The following is a 23,497-nucleotide window of genomic DNA, read 5'->3' on the forward strand; positions in this document are numbered from 1 at the left end:
CCCATAGGTGTGAATGTGAGTGTGTGTGGTTGTCTATCTGTGTGTTTGTCCCATGACGGACTGGTGACCTGTCCAGATTGTATCCTGCTCTCTCCCATAGTTAACTAGGATTGGCTCCTGCGCCCCACGACCCTGCACAGGACGAGTATTAAAACTCATCTTAAACACTGATTTGTATTCCTTGGCTTTTAACCCAGCTTGAGACCCGGATCCTGTTAGTATTATTGCCATTTTATTGTTGTACTGTTTGCACTTCATGTTTTTAGGTTGTTAAGTCTATTCGTGAGCAGCACTTTCGTTCAGCTGTAGTTTTAAAGTGCTTTTACAAATACATATGAATTGAATATAGAAGACACATGGTTGTACTTGTTTTACCAACTTACCACAATGATAACATCCCAGATCCAACAATACTGTTTTTATTCTTAGCACCTTTTTGAATGGTTTTTACCTATTTCATCCACTTGCAGGATGAGATGATTTAACTCATTTTGGCTCTTTTGTTGCTGCTGTTTGGAGCAATTTTCACTAATTTTCTTTTATTTACATTTTCAAGTGGTTAGTTGTTTTTACCTGTCTTTAACCAATTGAGCTGTTTCATCCTTTTGAGATTCATTAAATATGTCTCTCTCTCTCTCTCTCTCTCTCTCTCTCTCTCTTTTTGGGGCCCTGCTCGGTTGACTACATTTGTTGTTTTGTTGTTGGGAATATTCCCCCTCTCAGCTGGACTGAAGCCCCTCCTGGAAGTTTCTGGATCCCCGGTCGTGTCTGGGTGGGGGAATACCATGGCTTCCTGAAATCAGTGCGTGGCGGGGCGGGATCCTGGGCTGCCTGCGTGTTTTCCTCCAGGATCCTGATACGTGGCTGTTTTGGGAAAGCCTCTCTGACCGATAGTAACTTGTGCGGCTCCCCGCAGCAGCAGCAGCAGCAGCAGCGGCCGCCACAGCAGCTGGAGTCCCGGAGCTCCGCAGCCTGCCTCCATCAGCCCGGCCTGGATGGCAGGGACACACCGGTGCACACACTCCCGACACCACCAGGCACGTATCCCTCTCCCTCCTCTCCCACCCCGGCCACGCCGTGGCTCCTCTCCCCGGCGTGTGAGTGAGTCTTGTCCGCAGTAAGTTTGTGAAAGTGTCGGCTGGTTGTAGCCGGATAGCTTCTGTTAGCATCCGTCTGCGGTGACTGCGTGTCGGAGGAGGCTAATTCCCGGGAGCCTGCTAACTTTTTATCCGCTACTTTTCCGAGTGAAAAAAAACAACTCAGCGCCTTTTGTTTGTCTCTGCAGCGGCATTTCTCCTCTTTTTTTTTTTCAGTCTGTATTTTTAATGTCGCAGTTGAAATACTGACTCCATGTGTTTGTCCGCCCCGCTTAACTTCCAGACAGCCAAGTGATGAACTGCGTGTTTATTTAATGGCTGTTTCTGTTCATGCATGCCGTGATTAATATGGAGAAATTGTTAATTAAAATATAAGGGTGCCACAAATTGGAAGTTTCCTTTTAGACGTGACACATTGGAATAAAATGCAGTCAGGAGGAAGTCTGTCTGGGAATGAGCTGCTTCTGGAATTCTCTTCCAACTCACATGGAGTCTGCAGCAACAGTCTGCTGGAAGATGGAAAAGTAAACACTTTTACATTGGCTTGAGAGGAATAACAACCTGTTTCCCATGGAGGTTTGACTAAATGCAGCACTTCAATGCACAGAACTGTGGTGATGGGGTGCAGGAATAGCGCATTAATGTTCCTCGAGGAGACATCAGACTTTGACTTTCTGAAAGCAGCATCACTTCTTACAAGCAGACTTTCACAAGGTTGTTTTAAAACATGTTGAACCTTGCGTGGAAAGAATCTGATTTAGTCTCATCCACACAGACATCATTATGTTAAGCTCAGGGGTCTTTGGGGGTCATATCATCACCTTCAGGACTGTCTGGATCTTTGTAATGAAACGGGCAGTTCTGTATGCTCAGATTTGTTTTCCAAGACGCCCTCCTGCTGATATTAGAATTATTATTATGAATACGTATCACTGCAGTAAACCAGCCAGAATCTTCTGCACAGTACTGCATTTTTTCCATGATACACATTGGAAGTGTAAGTGTGCCAGAAGCTGTTTACTTGAGACGTATTATTCAAAGTATCAACTGTTTGTTAAAGCCGTCATAAATTCTTTCAAAGATATTTCCCGGGGGAAAAAAGGATAGCGTCCTGAACGTCCTTAAGAAGGTTTAAAATTCATTCTTCACCAGAGGACACCAACCCCAAACACACAGCCAGTGTCTGCAAGAACAATCTGTGGTGTAAAGAAAAGCAGAGATTCCTCGGCGCGATAGTGTGTCCTGCACAGCCGGTCCAGCTCAACAGGGTGGAGTGTGTCCGAGGTTACAGGAGGAGACGGAGAGCTTTCATCAAGCCTGTATCCACACAAGCTCTGTGGCTCATTTCCACAGGAAGTTTGAGAGAGTATTCCAACAGAAACTGTGCAAATGCACTGAGAAGAAAGGCTTGGTCACAAATAACGGATCTTTCTTGGGTTCATACATGTTGCATTTTGCACCGTGCTTTATATTCTAAGAAGTAGGAAACATAGTAGTGGTATTGTTGAGAAAAATTCACTTCGAAAGAAAAAAGGAGGCCTTCTGCTCAGTTGACAGACTGAAAAAGACAACTACAACATTTAAAATTGGCCCTGTTGATAAAGTGCATGCACTGAAAATCATTGTAATTTATGTGTCTTTCATTCTGGCCTAAATCCACAACAGGAGAGACTTGATTTAATCTGAAAGAGAAACCTTGGAAAGAGTCGTGTCAATTTGTTGTGATTGTTGTGATTTGTCACCGACAGTTGGTCAAATTATCTGGACAGTATAAACATAATGAATGCTGGTAAATACTCAAGAGTTCAGCATTATTGCTGTTGGTGTGTTGTTTAGAAAACAATGGGAATCTGAATTATTTTGATGAAAGCACCCGAGTTATCAATTAAAAAAAAAAAAAAAAGACCTCCACTCAGATGTTTAGTGCAGTCAGTGCATTACTGAAGAATAAAATCTGTTGTGATTTCTGCCACTAAAAGACAAACTTGATTCTTTCTGTTAAAAAATGTGTTTATACAATACAATCCATGTTGGATGGCAGGAATCTTTAATTTTATGGATTTTGCAATATCTGTTGATTTGAAAGTGATGATAAACATTAATTAAAAAGTACTTTGATATTCAGTTTATTGAATTTGTTGTAGCCTGTATAGGACGTTGATTTAAATACCACAACCCATATTGTGATCTGAGCATATTTCAATCGTTGTTTATATAATTACTTTACTTAATTACTTTTTTGTTTTAAGCTTGAGTCAGCTGAACTTACTGAAGGGAAAGGATGCAACCAGCACCTGTCTCACTCATAAATGCAAACATTTATTCAAGTAGTTTATGGACGTCATCAATGAACAAATATTAGATTGAAAGAAATGCAGAAGTTGCCAAATATGGTCACCTGTCTGCTAAAGGCTTAAGCTGCAGTGGCGGAAATGTACAAGCAAAGAAAAACCCTCTGGCTTTATGGGAACAGTGACATCTGTCGCTGCACTTTAAGTCTTTTTCACGATGGCTTGCTTACAGGGTGCAGGTGAGGTCTGTTTGTCTCACACTGTGCTCCTCTTACAGCTGCACACGCTATTTGGACCGTGGGACAGATGAGAGGTGGAAGCTGTCGGAGGCCCAGCTGGGCTGTCACTTCTCTGTTTATCCCCATTACCCTGCTGATGCTGACCTCCAAGGGGGCCTCAAGCAGCCAGAAGATGACACGAACAGCTATGGCTCACGCCACAGCCACGGCTGCAGGACCTGGCCCCGGCCTGACAGATGACCTCCCGGGCCTCCAGGCGGTCGCAGATTTCTTAGCCAGTGAACAAGCACATGTGTGGCTCCTGTCCCTGGTGGGCTCCGTTGCTGTGGGCCTCAGCGGGATTTTCCCTCTGCTTGTCATTCCCATTGAAGCCGGAGCAGCCCTCAAAACAGAAGGTAAGATAGCAGCATAATCTATTTGTTATCACAGTGCTATCACTTTATTTTAATGACTGTAATGACACTTCGGGGTGATGTAAGCTCAGCACAGTAATGCTGTTTTATGTTGGCATTAAAACTAGCTTTAGTATTTTCATTGCATATTCATCATTGAGCACAGATGGCTCCATGTAAATGTTAAACAGCTTTCAAAGTGTTGAAAGCAGGAGAGTTCAGGGTTCAAATGTCTCCAGTAAAAGGGAAGAAATATCAGCCTCAGTAACCCAACAGATTGTACCACAATCTTGGTTCATACTGTGTGTGTCACAGGAACTACAAACAGGCCATCCTTCTGCCCTGGCATCCACCACCCTCACACTGATCACCATGACTGTAAAACTCAATGGCCCCGTTGTAAATCTCAGCTCTCAGCAGGACAAAACAACCCTCTGTGAGATCAACAAGTTGCTCTGTTGCATCTTTCTCAGCCAAGCCTGAAATCAGCTGCAGTCTCCTTCAATGATGTTGAGATTTGGGTTGGTATTTATTGAGGTGGGCGGGTTTTGACATTTGGGCTGGAAATTGTGCGTCAGATCTGGCAACTCTGGAGAAGATGCAGCTTTTGTTCACTTAACCATGCACAAATGTTTATGGTGGATTTATCGCAATTTCTTTTTCTTTTTTTTTTTTTAAAACAACTGTATTAAACCTGTTGGGGCAATTTTGACCGAATGCCACACGGAGTAGCGCTCAGAGGGGAGCTAGTGTGGGCTGAGGGTCAGCGACCCATGGCGCATATTTTGGCGGCCCATTTTGAGACTATGGGAGGAAACTAGAGTACCCCGAGGAAACCCAGGCACACATGGGGAGAACATGCAAACTCCACACAGAAATACCTTGGCTCAATTTCAACCTTTTCACTGTGAGGCGAGCGCGCTAACCACTGCACCACCGTGCGGCCAAATGGTTCATATAAACGCCGTCATTCATCCAAACCAGTTTGAACTGCTTCAGGAGCCTCTCCTCCTGAGCCACGTTCTGGTTCAGACATCAGATTTATTCGGTATAACCAAAATCTGTCAAAGGTTTTCTCTGCTTGTGGGAGGGTCAAAGTGAGTATCCACTATCAGAGGGAGGGATTATTTCCCCATCTGATGTCATGAAGGGAAAATCTCTGATTGGCCTGTCTGAGCATACAGTCACTAAAAAGTGGAGCCAGCAAGACAGACTTTCTTCACTTCTGGGGCCTCATGCACAGGCCTTGGAGACACATATTACTGTTGGAAAACCATCATAATGTGAATTTTGCATAATATGGGACCTTTTTAAGGAATTTCCACACTGGGGCTGGAATTTCCCCCTTTAGGCGCAAACATGGTCAAACACTTTCAGACATGTACATACTTCTCCCTTTTCAGCCAGTAATGAGATGAACACTTTTATATGTTTTATTGAATCTGTTGGTGACGGTCAACTTGATCTGCAGAAATATGGGTATGAAGATATACGTTGGCTCTCCGCTCACAGGTACAAGGATTTTATCGTTGTCTTTCAAAGCAGGTTTTAAATTTCCAGCGAACTGTCTCTTTTTTTTAACTTAGATTTTTCAAAAACTCCCAATAGACTCTCATTTTTGTTGTTCTCAACCGCTTGGGATGAGGCCCTGGGGTCTACCCAGAACTTGTCGAAGAGATTTCATCTTTATTTTATCTTTATTTCCTGGTTCCCCATAGAGGAGCTTGAAGAAGTTGCAGGGGTTGTGGATTTCTGGGCCTCTTTGCTCGCCATATTCCCAGCTGGGCAGGAGATGGATGGAAAGTCCCGATAGATTTATAAAGTGAACAGGAGGAGTGTCGGACTGTCGGCTAACACTTCACCAAATAAACTTGAAGGTTGGCAGGGAAGTTTTAGCACACTCGTGGTTCGGTTCTGCCACTTGCAGTCTGTGAAAGTTGGCTGAACTGGAACTAAACTAGTGCTTAAGGCCCATGATACTTTTATACGTCTCAATTCTTCAACACACAAGACTGAGTGGCATGAAGCTTTGTAGAAGCCTGGTGATAATATATCCATCCATTTTCTGTACCACTTTATCCAACCAGGAGCCGGGGGTGCTGGTGCCGTTTATGAGCTGACTGGTAAAGAAAATAAGAATGTATTTTTAATCATCATAAAACTGAAGTACTGTATATAGTTTCTTAAATTTCATGAGTACTTCTCATGCCCAATCACACCCGCAATCACACCCGCACAGGGAAAAGATGCCAATACCACAGAGAATGGTCCCCAAGCCTCAGCAGAAATATTGCTGAGGTGAGAGCGCTCACCATTGTACTATATTATGGTACAACGATAATCCTTTCATGTAAGTCAGCAGTGTTTAGTCAGAAAGGTTTTTAACACATGTAAAGACGCAAGTCCTTGTTAGCCGTCTTCGAAGCACCACAGTAGCCAACGTTCACCCTTTTCACTTGAGACCATGCCACTGTGGAGTGAATGATCACAGTCCCTATGCCAGGGTTTAAAAGAACCAAGCTGAGGTGACACGAAAGAGTTTGTTTTGTAATTTCCTACAGACAGCTGGCTGATTGAAATGAGATGCATGTTGTTGAGTTTTCTCGTCTCTATTGCACTCATTGGCACACGTGTGTGTTTCTGCTGTGACGGCGCACCTTCACGTGTATCACATCATCTGACCTGTTTTTTACAAAGTGTGGCAGAATAGAGACGCTTATACTGTAGCTGTACATTTGATAAAGCCCACCAAAGAACTGCCGTCTCTTCACAAAAGCCAAATGAATTTATAGAGTGACTGTTACTGCCTACATATTGTTACAGTGGCCCTGTGTGAACCAAGCAGGAAGAAAGACGTGAAGGCTTCAGGTTTGAGGATTGTTGGTTTATTGTAGTTTATGACCTAGTGGCTCTATAAATTATACCACTGCAAACTAGTCCATGTAAGTTCAGTTTATTTGGTTGATGTCTGTATAAAAGCATGAATGAACACAGTGTGGAGCTTCTGTGGCCAAACGCAAACATTGCGGGAGTCATTGCTATAGTTTTTTTATTAGACATTGTGACTACTGAGTGGAAGTAGTCGGACTCAGCCTGAGGTCTCTGCAGGGCCGCACCCACAGGAACGTGGCACTCCTGATGTATTTTAGGCTGACGGTTGTCAAGTGCAGTCCTGACCGAGGTTAGTCACCACCAAAGGAAAAATCTTCAAACACTCACGTTTCAGTGGAGCATGAGTGATCTTAGTCAGTACAAGCAGGCTGAGTCAGACATGCGTCTATGTCTTTCAGTTGATGAGATTAATTAATCAGTGAAAGAAGAGAAGCAACAGTACCGAGAGTTTCTCGTTATTTGTGCCTATAAAGTAGCGTTTTTATGCGGAACTACAGTAAAAGCTCACTGAAACTTTTAATACAAATCCTGGTCGGTCTCATGTTTTTTTCTGTTTCTTTGTGTTTTGTCAGCTGGAAGCCAGAAACTGAAGCAGCTCTTAAGCTTCGCTATTGGTGGTCTCCTTGGTGATGTATTCCTCCACCTCCTTCCCGAGGCGTGGGCGCTCTCTGGCTCCTCAGGTGGGTTTCCCATCCATCTATGCCGTCGCCTCCTTCACAGTTATGTGAACGTGGTTTCCTCTCAAATAGACTGGAGATTTGGTCTTTCTTCATGGACTTTACATTCTGATTCGTCCGTTTCAGACGGGAAACACTGGACATCTGCCTTTATTCTGTGTATCTGAGTAACTGTGCATCACATTTTATGTGACTGTTTTATTTGTGTTAATCTGGTTGCTTATTTTGCATCATCTGTGTAAAGCAAGTGAAAAATATGCCTTTGTTTTCAGTCGAGCCTTGGGTGTTTGAGTTTATTTTAATTTACCGTACAACCCCACTCTCTTAAAATTTCTCCTGGGGTTAATGCAGTATTTCAGTTCTCTTACTGTGACACTGTTTCACCTTTTCTGTTGTGCAAAACTCATGTGTTATAAGCTCCAGCACTCCTATTTAATAGAGGATATATTACTGTAGCCCACTCATACTGCAATTCCTCCCCCGTTTTATTTACAATCTGTCTGCTTCCCTTCCAGCTGGTAAACAGAACCACTACATGGCCCCGGGCTTGTGGGTAATCATCGGCCTACTGGCCTTCCTACTCCTGGAGAAAATGTTTCCAGACCAGGACAGCCTGGAGGAGCCCACCTCAGATTCTGACCTGAATTTTAACTCTGCTGTGAGTGTGTCTGTTTGCTGAAATATAGCTGTCTTTTTTTTTCTTTTCTTTTTTGAAAGGACGCTGCACCCTCGTGTTCCTCTGAGTCTCAGCACACACGTCAATACAAGCCTTTGCATATTTCTGCTCCGCTCCGTACAGACTGCGTTTATGCTTGGTCTGCTTCTTTGTGTCAGTTTGAGTTTGGATGACTGTTCATCAGCTCAGACCTTCGGCTATAACCGAGAGTTCACGGCAATAGTTGGACTCCGAAAGGCAGGCGCTGTTTTGCCTCCTCCTACAAAGATGGTCAAACCCTCTACAGGCTGTTTTCATCAGGAAAAGTCTGTCATATCAACAATCAAAGTTGTGTTTTTACATAAATATGATTTAAATATTCTAAATATCTACATCTTAATTAGCTATCTCCTGCAGTGATTACTACTACTTTGTTACAATAAGAGAGGGCTACTCTTGTTGTTTAAGTCTCTTAGTCTGGACAAAAGCAGAACTAGAAACATGGATATGAAAGTATTTTAATCCATGATTGGAAAGACAGTGGATAGTCCTACCTTCTCACTTGAAAAAGTGTTGGTTTTTTCAAGTTTCTTCCCACAAAACAGACATATTTGTTAGGTTAAGTGGTGACAAGCATGCCGCAAACATAGCGGATCAGGTGGGATTTATTGGTCCTAGATCAGGTCTGGAGCGATCATGGCCATATCAATTTTCTTGGGTGTTTCACGACTTGTCCAGAGTGGTCCCAGATTAAAACGTATTCATCCTTGTGATGATCCAGCACTACTCAGAATGGAGTCCTAGCCCAATGACCAATCGGAGTAACGCACAAAGTCACATGACAGCTGTAGACTGACAAGGGCGAAATCACGTGGGATACCCGCTGAAAGAAATCTGCAGCAGTTCTCCCCTCTCTGTTTGCGGCAACCTGGTCCAGGACCCAGGGGGAAGTGCAGGACTTCCTGGGATTTTTTAATTCTGTTTAGTCCTGCAGGTTCCGTTCTGTCTGAGACCCACGTTAATCAAGTGGTGTTAGCTGGGCTTCAGCCTCTGACCAACCTAATCCAGAATAAACCAGGTGGAGATGATAGATGTGTGAAGTCCTTATTGCTAGCATTCATTACATTTTTACCATTTATTTAAATGTAGAGCGTGTTGGAGCTTTTTAACGATACACTCTACGTCACACAACTTTTAGGACTTCCACAACAAAGTCTTGTGCAGCGTTATTTTGCACTCGTGAAGTTATTTTAGTGGCTGAGAACAAACAGCTTTTAAAATGTAACCAGGAATCCCAACGAGGGCCGAAATTCTTCACTTTCACACATAAACAAAGATTTTGTGACTGTGAATCCGTCACACCCTGTGTTTGTGCTGTTTCTGTCTCTGGGTCTGTGCTCCAGTATGAATGGAGACGTGTTGTTTATTCCGTGTAATCGCCTGTTGAGAGAGGTCATTTGTTTGACACTTGTTCAGATTAGCTGCAGTGAATTGAATCCCACTGTGGGCCCCTGAGCAAGCCCCTTAACTCCAAACTATTACACTTCAGCTCCTGAACTATAGAGTTAAGGTTAGATATGAATAGGATGGGTTAAATATAGAGGGTTGATTTCCCAAAGGGATGAAGTAACTTGTAAACAGTCTCTTATCAGTGAAGAGGAACTAAACTGATCCGTTTGTTGTTGTTTTTTAACCGCACCCATAACTGATAATGAATAATAAATACTATTTAAAAGAAAAGAAAGTACAAGAGCTGTTAATGTTCAGAAATGTTAAGATAAGACCACTTGTGATTTAATACCAGGCCAGCTAAGAACCTGTTTTTTCATTTTTTTTTTGTTTTGTTTAGTTTTTTCTAAAACACAAGGTAATCTACCGTTTATTTCTCTTTCAGGTTGTATCAAACATTCTTGCCGATGTCAAACAGCTTCTTGTTGACTCTTGTTTTGGTATATATTTAATTATCTGCTGATGTTTGATATGTCCGTGTCTTTTAGCAGGTAATATTTTCTGGCCATATGTTTGAAAAGCAAAGTTATTGATATCTAAAATCGTTAGTCGTAGTAGGCTTAAATAAATCCTACAAATATTTTCTGAGCAAAATGGGCAAAAGCAATGAAAGCGTCTCACTGCATGAGAAACCTTGTCAGGGCTGGTACCAATATTCGGTTTTCAATTCAGTGTTGTCCATGCCCATATTATCACATCATTAATTCTGAACCTCAGCATCTTGTTTTGGTCAATATGATGCCAATAAGTAATAAAAAACTTTTTTATATTCAAATCACTCTGGTGACTAATCTCATCATGATGGTGGTGGTTTGTGTCAGAGATGAAGGTTAGTCTTCAAAGTGTGACTTCTAATGAAACTATATAACGTTGCTTCCTTGTTGAAAATGGCAGGCTGGCTGTGGTGTCTTTTTAAAGAAATCCCAGTCCTCCTCCCGTCTTTGTAATGCTGTTGAGGGAGAGCCTGGACTCCACGGCTCGGCTCCTCCACTTGTCTATTTTTAGTGCCGGGGTGAAGCAGCTGCTTTAGCCATTTTCAGTGTCCATTGGAGAACAAACACTCAGCTCGTAGACAGAAGCTTCAGCAGACAGGGAGCAAGAGTGACAGAGCTACTTTCTCTTTGAATACTCCGTGGTGAGGCTAATCCTCTCAGAAGATGCAAGGAGCTTAACAAGCTGCACTTCTTTCTTTCTTTTTTTTTCATTGGACGGGGTTTGGTGTTTCTGATCGCTGCGTCACATTATTGGAGAGCTGCAGTGTTTAATGTGGAGGCCACAGTTTATCGCTTTCTTACTTTATGTCTCGTCTCATTACACGCAAGTTGCATAGTTTAGCTGTAACAATTCATCTGCACATCTCCACAGATGACTCGTCACACTTCACCGTGGCCCCGTGCCGCAGTCACAGACAAGGAGCAAACATTTCCTGGCAGCAGCCGAAAGACGGCAGGCTATTGCCCTCTCGCCTAATTTGGCGATCGGTTTAAATGGCAGCGTAAGTGGTTTCTGAGCGATGGAACAGGGAAGTCAGCTGTTCTCGGAAAGCAGAAGCCACGGCCTGACATGAATGAGCCTCCTCTTTCGCATTGGGAAAAGTGAACACATTGAGATTTAAGGGTCATCTGTTAGAGCTGAGAAACAAAGCCGTGAACAAGCGAGTGCTGATTGCCGCGCATAAAGGAAGGTGGAGAAATAATGAGACGGTTTTAACAGCTGTTCGGCTCATGGTGGGTGAACCCTTTGACTCGCAGCAGCACCAACAGTAAAATGCTTGTTTATTGCACTGTGGGATTCAGACATTACTATTACCATGCTGTTTTTAACACAGCTGGAGTTCATGGCCAAAGATGGTCAATAAAGTCGCAAAGGGGAGACTTTCGTTCCAAGATAATGGCATATTACTGATTGTAGGCCCAAAAGCATACGTTTACTTATTTAAAAGATGCTCAAATTGGGACTTCGCCTTAATTTTCACTTTGTTTTTCTTCCTATGTATCTTCACAGAGGCAGACTAATTCAGTCTACAGTGGAAAAGCAGTGGCATCACTTCGAAACGGGCACCATGCTGAGTCATGGAAATCCTCCAAGCAACAGAGTCTGCCGGAAAGATCAGAGAAAATCAAGGTAATGCTGACAACCAAAACCTATCCCAGTTAAGTAAAAGACAGAAAATGAAGACGAGGGTGTGCACCACTGGGGGTAAACATTTGACATAGATTGCTTATGTAAGAGGAACATTTTTTTTTTCTTTTTGCTCGTTAAATGCTCCAGACGGAGTCATAAACAGAAACTCTGCTGGCCTAATTGAAAGCAAAAAGATAAACTCAACAGCTTACTTTCTGTTTGAAAGTGCTCTTAGCCCCTTTTTCTATACAACCCAAGCTTCTTTTTTTTTTTTTAATCAGTGAAGGAAGCTAGACAGTGAACCTGTTTAAATCACCATGAAAATCTAATCGCTGGAACGAAGCAGATCATTCTGAAAATCAGATCTGTTGTGTTTACAAACACTTCACAAAGCTGACAATTCCCAAATTACCATAGTTTGCATGTTTCATTGTTGGACTCTTTTGGAAAATATATGTAATGAAACACAAACCGAATGAAGAGACGACCAAATTCATGTTGAATGGAGTAAAAAATAAGACCGTAGGCTGTTTGATTAATCAACTTAGTCAGTTGGGGAAAAGACGGGGGATCAGGGTTCGCTGAATATGGCATTTTTAATTTCTACATTTGTGTTTTGGGGGCTGATAAATCAAGCGCTATATAAGTGAAATCTATTGTACTTTTTGTGTATTTGCAACAATTGGTCTAATTTCAAATATGCTGGTGTGGAGTCAAAGCCTGCTGCACAACAGGAATGTATGTAGAACCGGTACTTTGTCATTAGTGGACTATAGAGACATTTACTGGGTTCTGAGACAAATGTTAATGCCATTTTAAAAATGTATTATGAATCCACTTCTGATTTAGAGGTTGTTTTTTTTTCTTTTATCTTACTCAAAATCAAAGTTGAATGCTTGACAAAGGAGAATGTATTTAGTCCCATTATCCACTGAAGAATGATGTTTAACTTGGCAATGATTCAGAAAAAGTCTAATTTTGAAGCGTATACATCTAATATGTTGTGTACAATGAGATCAGCACATTTTATGGGATGTGTTCTTTGGCTGTCATTTAGATGATTAGAAAGGGAGATAAAATCAAAGTTGTTTGGACCCGTCGTCTGTTTCTATCGCCAAAGATCATCTATTCGGCTGTCGTGCTTCTAAATGGGATCTCAACAGAGAACATGTTGCGTTAACAAGAGCTTTTGTAAGTCCTTCACCTGCCTCTTGTTCAAACATGAGGAGTGATGGTGCTTACACAACCCACACAATTTAACAAATTATTACTGGAACAATAGCATCAGAATTGTCAGAGAGGTTCATGGATAGCCAGCAGAAAATGTGTGGAGTTTAGAGTTTCGCTATCTTTTCAGTACTCCTCTAAGGGAAACAGATCGCATACTTTGAAGGATTTAGAGAACAAAGCTTGCTAAAATCACAAGACTTTCTCTGTTTACATGTAAAGTGACACTCTGGTTGTTGCTCAGAAAATCCAACTTTATATCTGTACAGATTAGGCTTGGACTCCTGTTGTTTTCTCAGCTCTGAACAACCTCATTAACATAAGATTGGGGTCTTTTTTTGTGTGCGTGCGTGTCACAGACAAGTGGATACCTGAACCTGCTGGCCAACTGCATTGACAACTTCACCCATGGACTGGCCGTGGCTGGGAGTTTCTTAGTCAGCAAAAAGGTGAGAAATTGTGGAAAAACCCATTCTTTAATAATAAAAACCAACATTCAGTCTGTATTTCTTATTCAGCCACTTTGACTGATATGCAGCGGCGTTCCTCTCTCTGGCTCCGATGCTTTGTGTTTGTTCTTCTCTGAGATAAACGTACAGTCTAGACCGAGAGTCCTGAAGGCCTGCAAAAACTGCTTTGTGTCACTTTATGAAAGCTCCAATAAAGTATTGAGGGTGTCTGAATGCAGCATGTTGGATTCAAGTTATTTCAAGCAGTGAAGTTAGACGTACATTTTGCAGTAAAAAAAAAAAATGCTTATATGCATTTTTTTTTTTTTATAATCTTTAAAAACTAGAACTATGAGTGAAATGAAGCATTGTCTTGACGTGATGGATCAGAGGAGTTTGTGTTGGGAAAAGTGCACAGAGAGCTGCTCAGGTTTTATAAAAGCACAAGTGTGTTTGCATTCACTTGTCTCCTCATGCATATTTATAGTAGAACTTCTGGTTTTCATACCATGTAATTGCAGGTGCTCCCTGGGGTTTGAGTCTAAATTGGTACATAATCATAAACTGACAATCACAGCTGATAAATGCAGCATAAGAGCTGAGAGTGGATTGTGATGCGAAAAGGAAAGGACTGAAATGTCAGTTTTTGTAATCCCTTGCAGAGTCAAACACACAACTAAAACTTATAAATAGAAGGCAACATAAAGCCAAGTGTGATTTAGGCTGTGACAAGCACCACTGACCATTTGCGGGGAAACACAGACCCAGGTCTGAATAAGCACACGGTGAGGCGACGCCAAACGGAACAACACAATGTCCATTGAGGATGAGTATGTGTGAATGCAAATGTGGTTGTTTGCACTTTAAAAGGGTGAATATTAAGAGGGGAGCTGCAGATGACCAAAGTGGATCACTGCTGTGATGTTCAAATGAAAGGGAAGGACAAAAATGTATCCAGGGAGATTTTAGACATACATCTCAGTCAAGAGAACAGTGTTTGGCGGCGTGTACCGGCTCGCTGGCACAGTCGCACACTCCTCGTGTACGCAGTCCCATCGTATTTAAAAAAAGACCACTCGGTGAGCGCCCATTAAGGACACAACAAACTCTTTCATCTTGAAACGTCTCTCTTGTCGTACTGCGTTTACGACTGTAAAAAGATGCACTTTAAACCGCAGTAACACAGATTTGTACCGCTTCACTGGGTCACTGTGTATTTGTAGCTGTGGAAGCGGAGTCCAGCTGGAGAGACATAAGGCGAGCAGCGTGAACTATGGATCCGTGTGCCAGAGAGGAAGTTAACTAGATGTCTCAAACCTGCACATACAAGACATCTCACCGGTGCTTTCTGTTTACTCGTTGTGCTTTTAACACTGTGTCGTTACTGCGCACCGACACTGGAAAATGATTAACTGCGGTGTTAAAACATGAATGAGTCTTGAGTTCAGTTGGATTAGTTTCTTCCCCTGTTGGCTCAACGTAAAGCTTCAGTTTGTTTGATTGTGAGTAGAACACAGATTTTGGCAGTTATTGAATGTATGAATTTATGGCTGCACGTCGATGTGGCGCCCATAAAAGAGAAACTCCCCGGACTGAGTCCGGCTCGCAGTCTTTCTGTGTGGAGTTTGCATGTTGGTCCTGCGTGTTCCCTCCTCCAGTCCAGAAACATGCATATGAGGTTAATTGGTCATACTAAATAGCGTGTAGGCGTGTGAACGTATGATTTCCCTGTGTCTCTGCGTTTGTCCTGAGATGGACTGGTGGCCCGACCCAGTTTATCCTGGGATCCGCTCCCCAAACTGGAATAAAAGACGGCGATGAACGTACAAATGTATAAAGTCTTACCTTCTTAGGAGAGAGTCGCCTTGAGGAAAAATTTAATCTTCTTCAGCTGCATTCAGTAGATTTACGTCTAAATCTAATTATTAAATCTTTTAGGTAAACTACTCGTGTCTTCCTGCTTTTCAGATTTAATAAACACATTTTTAATGGGTATTTCATCAGATTGCGGTTCTAGTAAGAGTAATTTAATGTTAACAGACCTTAGAATTTATTTTTCACATGTAATTCTTTTAACATGAAGAAAATGTAAGAATAGATTAGAAAAAAAGAAATTACAACATTTCGGATTCTCGTTTTCCACCTTCGAATAAGAAAATATAAAATGGCAATGTGTCCAGATATTCTGATCTGCATGAATTCAGGACCTTTGCACTCCCTCCTTCAGCTCTGAAGGCATTTTAGATGGTTTTTGTTCAGTTTGAGAGCCTTTTGCAGATGCTAGTGCTGCATCTGAGGAAATGAATCAGCACGTCCTCCTGCCGTCATGATTTGTCTCTCATTCTGTGTCAAAAGTTCTTGAAGCAAAACTATTTTGATGGAAAAAAAAAAAAAGGAAAAACAAACCCATGATAATGAAATTCTTCTTGCAGGTTGGGTTCCTCACCACTTTTGCAATCCTACTTCATGAAATCCCTCACGAGGTGAGAAGACCGACTTCTTTCTCAACTTTAAAATATCTCTAAATGCGGTCTCCGTTGTTTACGTACCCTCGGTCGTTGACAGTGAGACTGTTTGTCACGCGCCAAATGCTTCGCCATGACAAATGTCACGGTTTGCAGGTGGGAGACTTTGCCATTCTGCTGAGGGCGGGGTTCGATCGATGGAGCGCCGCTCGCATGCAGCTGTTCACCGCGCTGGTTGGCGTCTTGGGAGCCTGTTTCGCTTTATGTGCGCAGTCACCAAAGAGCACAGGTAAGATCGGCCCTTCATACGTAGAATCACAGCCATTCTTGTGAGTCGGCGCTCAGTCCGGGTTGACTGTGTGCCGTTGCCGGCTGCTTCAGATGACGTTCACATGGTCTGCCGCTATCTGCTTGTATAGTCGCCGTTTCAATGGAGAAACACCACAGCCTCTGAAATATCAGTCTGTCATTGTGTTGTTCATCGGTAAGCCTCGTCACATTGTTTTCTGATTTTACTGTTTAATCTGGCAGCGAGTTTTGCCATTTTAATGCCAGAGTTAAACAGCCTCCTCACGAATGCTGCACCAGAACAAGTTCTCCCTCGACGCTGTTGGCAAAGAAACTGTCGCTGCAGCCTCAGTTTATTGCTACACAAGATGATGCTGATTGGTTTGAGGGAGTAGAAATAAAGTAGTTTTTTTTTTTTTTTTTACTCTAGCAGTAACACAAAAAGAAAGGAAATACTGTGTTTGAATGGGTGTTGTATTCACCCTTCACATTTCCCTTATAAAGGTTTTCCCTTCTAAGAGGTAAATAAACAGGCTGTCCTCGAGTATAATGTTGGCCCAGAAGGACTGTGACAACAAAGAAACAATCCTTCCTGTTTGTGCACACTTTGGGTGCATTCAGAGTTCGATTCTCCAGTGCTGACATTGCATGGTGAAGACCGACCCATGCAAAGCCGCAGTATCATTAACTGTGGAGTGTCAGAAGCAGTCATCACTGTTTCCTGTTTGTAGAAAGCGCCAGCACCTGGATACTGCCGTTCACTTCTGGAGGCTTCCTCTACATCGCCCTGGTGAATGTGGTGCCCGACCTGCTGGAGGAGACCAGTTTAAGGTGTTACTTCATTCATTCATTCCATTATTGTTATTGGCACAACTTTTTTCACATTGGAAGTTTGATTGGAGTAAATCCATGTTCAATCTTTCGTAAATCAACTTATTTACATACATTTTTATTTCATTTTTTTTACTGTCACTTGGTTTTGTCTTATTGATATTTTGTATTGTCCATCCGTAATTGCATCTATCTAAGCGCCTTAAATTACGGCAGCCTGCATGAAAGGTGATATATAGTCAGTATATTAAAAGCTTAAAGCTTTTCTCAAACTGGGAGAAACTTGTTGATTGTCTTGCCAACAACGGTTTGACACATGAACACAGTGGGATAAGAATCAAAAACGTAAGCCTTGAGATTGGAGGGAAAAAAACCACATTTGTAAGGAGATATGATCAAATCTCTTGGTGGCGACTGTCAGAAGACCTCAGCAGAATGAGACTCGATGAGAAATGTGTAATGACTTCTGTGTTGTGAAAATGCGTGCATCTTTGGATCAGTCTGAGTCTGTGACCTATGCCGTTTTGTCTTTTCTTTCAGACACTCTCTGCAGCAGATCCTGCTCATTTTCTGTGGCGTGGCCATCATGGCTCTGCTCTCTGCTATTACTGAGTGACTGTGGAGGAAACGGCTCCTCTTGCCTTACAGATAATACTCAACTCAGCAGTGGAGGGAAATCCTTTTTATCCACTCTACCCCTCACATCTGTATCCCCTCGTTCATGGAAGCACCGTATTGATGAAGAAATCTTTTGATACCATCGTCATCATCATGTTGAAATCATCTGGCAGACGGCACTTTATGGGAAAGGAGGACTTTTGCTCTGATGTCATTTGTGTGGACGCTCTGATGACGTGCCGAACATGAACAATACCAGAGTATTGTGGGGATTCAGATGGATCTTTGTTACCAAACGGTCCTTGTTGATCAGACAATCGAGACGTTTTGCACATATATTTACACAGGTGCTGTTGAAAAGGATTTATAATAGTACACAGTAGTACGCGGAACAGGTATTACTGGCCTCGTGCTTGGACCTTCCTCTTTACATTGTATTCAAACCTAAATAGTTTAAACATGCGTGTCGTTATTGTTGCGCATCCCTAAGTTTCACACGTAGCTGCTGCATATTTATTGAATTGATTTGTCTGACTTCCACAGCCATGTTGTCATTTAGTCGTGATAAGAAATAAGTGCCCAGAAGTCAGATTTCTTAGATTTATTCTTTTACACCAAAGTATATTTTTGTGTGCCAGTCCACCCTTTGTGCATTTGTTAGTGCCGACACGAGGCTCTTCTTGAACAAATTGTTGTAGCAATGTTGAAGACAAATAGATTGGTACTGTTTATAAATGTCGTGCTTTAGGTTCACACCTAAAACTTTTTTATCGAGAGTCGAGACTTTTAGAAAGTTGGTGATGTAAAGTTATTCCTGTCATGTTGTTTGTACTCCGTCACCATTTCACTCCTGCAGAAATAAACTGAAATAAATAAAAGAATTTAAGATGAAATGAAATAAATAAAAGGATTTAAGATGTTCTACACGGAGGTAGTTCCCTGTTTTGTCTGCAAATTTTGACGCGTTTGCTCCAAGAAACTTCAGTGATTCTAACTGCATTATCAGTTTTATAACAGTTACTCACATGACGGTGTTGCTGCTACCTTTTGAGAATCAAATTGTTAGAAAGCTGCAGTACTGCTCACTGAGCTGCCAGTTACATTATTTAAAGTTATGACTATTACACTAAACTCCTGTTTACTGTAGAAGGACTGATCTATTCCTGAACTAACTCGCCTGTATCCACATTAACTGACAAATTGACATCTTTTTTTTTTTAGGTATTAGTGATACTTTTCCTCTTCATCAATCCATCTGTCTTTTATACTACTTTATCCAACTCCTTTATTGTGGGTCGCTGGAGCCAATCCCAGTTTACTAGAGATGAGTAGTTCAGTAGTGAATAGTAGTTTACTTTTCTGTGTTCACTCTGTAAAGGCCAAACTCGCACACGCTTAAATTTATACATGAATTTATACAAAAATATCTACGTAAACACAATGAGAACATGTACAGAAAGGCCCCCAAACCCAGACTCTCACTGGGAATTCTCTTCCCTTGATGCGACCGTGTCAAACGCTGTGCCACGCTGTTTCTCGTCATCAGTTTATAAATGACACATTAAGAACAGATAACCTGCAGATTTTAGAGCATCTTCCTCCATTTAACGTGGTAAATTAAGTGAATCAGATATCAGGCAGGCCCATACACCGCTGATGCCTCAGCTAATGTCTTGTACAGTTTAAACACTATGAAAGTACAATCAATACTTGGATTGATCTGGGCAGTTCGAGGATGTCTTGGTTTTAATTTGCTGACCTGTATGGAGGTGCTGAGGCGGCTCAGCCTGCAGAACTGGGCTTGCTGCAAACAAACAAACAAATAAAAACCCTGTCCTCTCCCAGTACAATTTCACCTCAAAGGTCCTAACATGTCATATGGGCGTGGGGGGAGGGGGCCATCGATTGTATGTTCACACTCGTCCGATTTCAACAGTCTATTTGGCAAGTGTGTGTTGCCATAACGACTTCTCCATGGGTCGCCTTCCTTAGTCATCAGCCTGTGTGTGCGGCTTATTGTCTGTGGGAGCCTTCCTCAGTCGCAGCACAGAAGGCCAACAAACAGCCACTATTTACACTGTAGTGGAACGCGTTCAGGAGGAAACGGCACAAACACTCCAATGGCAAACCATCACATTCCCACAACCTCACGGAGTTTAGTCCAAGCAATTCAATTCCCGCAGAGTGGAATTAAAATATCGGGGCAAACTATTTTGCCGGGCATGTGCTGCTGTAAATATTAGGCAGAAGCGACTTTCAGTTTAATGTGCAGTCAAGACGTTTCATTTACATGCAGGATGCTTTTGAAGTGATACTTTTATGTACTGCAGGCAAATACTGTAAATCCAAACATGTTGTCTCAGTATTTAGATGTAATGCAAGATTTCACACACCACAGCTGTCACAGTTCCATCCTTTCTAAGCTATACACAGTATCTGAGAGTCCCAACAAGCTTCATCACAGGTGGCTTTTCCTTTTTTAACCGTCACAGATAAAAAGTTTACATAAGAAATGAAGACAAGCAATTTCATTTAATTTCACATCATGCTACGGTACTAAAAATAGAATCATTTTATCATTGCACATTGTTTATGCATTTAATGTCTATAAAGTGCATGTTCTTTTTGTTTAATCCCTCTCTCGCTTATATTTGTTATTGCTTTTGTGTATTTTGATTTGCTGCCTTAACCTCTTATGCTATTAAGTTTATATGTAGCTCATTGAAATGTGCTCTGAATGCGGAGTGTCTCATACTACTACTACTACTTCTACTACTACTACTAATAATAATAATATTAATTTTCACATTCAGTAGTGTGTGCAGATGCAAATCTCCTGCAAACGAGAGATAATGCATTTCGTTAGTTATAGAGTTAAAAATGGATACTGCAGCGTGTCGTTCAGTCACGGTGGAGCAAAGCTGTGACCTCACAACAAAAAGGTTCGTGGTTTGAAGCTGCCTGCCTGTTGCGCCTTCCACTGTGGCTCCTAACTGGGTAAAGTGCCTGTCTTGTAAACAGGAGATCCTGGGTTCAAATCCCAGCAGTGCCTCTGCAGACCTTTAATTGTGTGTTTAATGGCTGATGAGTGTAGCTGCTCTTCATTAAAAATTCATTACACATAATGATATTAAAGCTTTCAAGTATCTGTGTGCACTTTGCATGATCTCCCAGCGACTATCTGGGTTTTCTTCGGGTGCTCTGGCTTTCTCCGACAACTCAAGTACAAACTCTTGAGGTAAAAAAAAAGAAAAGGAAGTAAAAGTAAATTGAATGCCTCGTGTTTAACTCTTTGATTCACTGGTCGAGGATGTCAGCCTCCTTTTGCCTTGTCTTGACTACCTTCAACCACACAGATATAGACTATAGACAGGCTTTTATTTCAAGTCAAACTGTAAAAACATCAATTATGTCCAGATTCATAGATAAACCCTGTGAAGAATCCTTGTGATTCTTTATTCTAATTAACTGGAGCAAGAATTCAAACGTATAGCATACTGTTTCCAACACTCTTTACCAAACATGTATTTACAACAGTTACTCTTGTATTCACCCATTTTATTCATGTCATCTTGTTGTAGTATCATCTGTATGTATATGATTTGTTTTTAAATAATTGATTTCTCTAAAAAAAACTTTGTTCATACCATGTGTTTAACTTTAGCAAAAGTTAAAGAGTGTGAAAATCTGTTAAATGAAAGAACATAATATAGGTTGATTCAAATAATTTATTTCATTGTGACTTCTACTCATAAGCAAATATGTTAAGACAACTGAAAGCTTGTACAAATTTACTGTTGTATTGCTTAGATGGCAAACAATTAACACCGACTCATGTGGTATGAATGTCTTTGCAAGAAAGGAAAGCAGAAAGTGTGGATAAAGCACACATGCACAAGGAAAACACAAGGACATCCAAAATGGACACAGTGGCTTAGTTCTTTCCTTTATTGATTATTATTTTGTAAACATGAATTCTTATTGTCTACATTCGTGTTGTGATGAGTGAATCTTCTCATGAAGGTACATTTGATTACATGGTATGATTTGTGATTCACTTCATTGTGAGTAAAATTAGGTTACCCAGAATACTCTATATACTTGTATACTAAATTCTCACAGACACCAACAGCATGGGCCACAGCAGTCCTGTTCTCGGATCTCACTGGCTTCCTTTCATACAAAACTTAGATGTTAAAATCTTACTGGTCTACAAAGCTACGGATGTTTTAGGCACAGAATACATCTTCGATCTTCTGTTACGTCACAGACCACGGAGAACGTCTAGATTATCTGGATCAAACCTGTTTTATTTGTTCCCAGAGTCAGAATCAAACATGCAGAAGCTGCTTTTACTTTTTATGCAGTAATTATTTGGAACAAACTTCTTTAAAACAAGACTGAAAACCTCTCACTATGTTGCTGCCTTTCAGTTTGGCAATTATGTATTTCCTGTTGCACTTCATATTCAATTTTCATGTTTTAATGTTTTTTTTAATTGTGTTGATGTTTTGTTAAATTTATGCTTGTTTTTATTTTTCTTAAATTTGATTTCAATTCTCTAATGTTTCCATCTTTCCCTGTGTTTAATCTGTTTGCACTATCTGCACGTGTTTGCTCAGCAAGGCAATTTTGTTTAAAGAACTCTAGTCAGACACAAGGCAATTCACAGCACTTATAAAGAAATAAAAGCAATACATTACAGCTTTTCAAAGAAATACGTTAAAGCAAACAATTAAGAATCTTAATCTTAAGCGACTGAAAGTATATAATACTTTAAAACCTCTCACATTCTCTCTCACACGTTCTCATCCTTTTCATTGGATCAACTTTGCTTTACGGTTTTTCCCCATTTTGGTATTCGTTGTCATCACCCAGGTAATATTACGTCCTCTCGTCAGAGATCCACACACCTCCCGGAGTACCAGGTACCCTCACAAACAACTGACTCGCTTTATGCATCCAACATAGAAGTAATAAACTTCTACGTAAGCTTGTTTTTAGGCCTGGTTGAATAGAAGTGAGTGTGTCAGAAGTCCTCCGGTGTTCAGGACGTTTGTTCCACAGGTGTGGAGCATAGGAAGTAAAAACTGCTTCCCGTTTCCTTAGTATATACTTCATCTAGTAGACCTCTTCCTGCAGACCTCTGGGGTCTGGAGGTTTCATGTTTTGATAGTAAATCTGAGCTGTATTTAAGCTGGAGACCATTCAAAGCTTTATAGATTAAGTACGATTTTAAATTCAGTGCTTTGATGCACAGGCAAAAGTAAAGTTGCCTTGTAAAGCTCAGTATTTGTAATTTGTGACATTTATCCCTGCTCCATCTAATATTAACACACGGGGGAAAAAAACGGTAAAATGTAAGTTTTTGCAATACATTATTCATTAGTCTATAATCTAACACTCATTTAATGACCATGTGATTCACTGTATAACTACAAAACAACCACTTTTTTTTTTACTAATGGCGATAAAGAACTAGAAACAGACAAAAACAAGGAAAGAGATTTGTTGTTGTTTATCAGTTACTTGTATATGAGTTATTACAGATTTGTTGTTTAAATCCAAAGAGTGACCATTCAGGCTTCACTTCCCCCCCAGTCTGCTCTCCATCCATCCCTCAAACAACCTGGAGGAGAGAGCGAGAACTACATCCCATCATCCTCCCCCCCTCCTCCTCCTCCTCTTCCTCCTCCTCCTCCTCCTCTCAGCGTTGGTCGCCATCCATCCCCTCTCCTCTCCT

The 23,497-nt window shown here is 41.4% G+C and overlaps 1 protein-coding gene across 1 annotated transcript; it reads left to right on the forward strand.

The window, feature by feature from the left end:
• The first annotated feature begins 770 nt into the window (after positions 1-770).
• On the forward strand, positions 771-18,683 carry slc39a13 (solute carrier family 39 member 13). Its single transcript, XM_080491206.1, has 10 exons — positions 771-1,037; positions 3,666-4,022; positions 7,484-7,591; positions 8,104-8,246; positions 11,757-11,876; positions 13,463-13,552; positions 15,985-16,035; positions 16,174-16,306; positions 17,037-17,136; positions 17,677-18,683. Exons 2-10 carry the CDS (start codon positions 3,695-3,697, stop codon positions 17,750-17,752), a joined length of 1,149 nt encoding a protein of 382 aa, XP_080347332.1. The 5' UTR covers positions 771-1,037; positions 3,666-3,694; the 3' UTR covers positions 17,753-18,683.
• The last annotated feature ends 4,814 nt before the right edge of the window (positions 18,684-23,497 follow it).

The sequence above is a fragment of the Lipophrys pholis genome (genome assembly GCF_963383615.2).
Source record: "Lipophrys pholis genome assembly, chromosome: 2".
NCBI lineage: Eukaryota > Metazoa > Chordata > Actinopteri > Blenniiformes > Blenniidae > Lipophrys > Lipophrys pholis.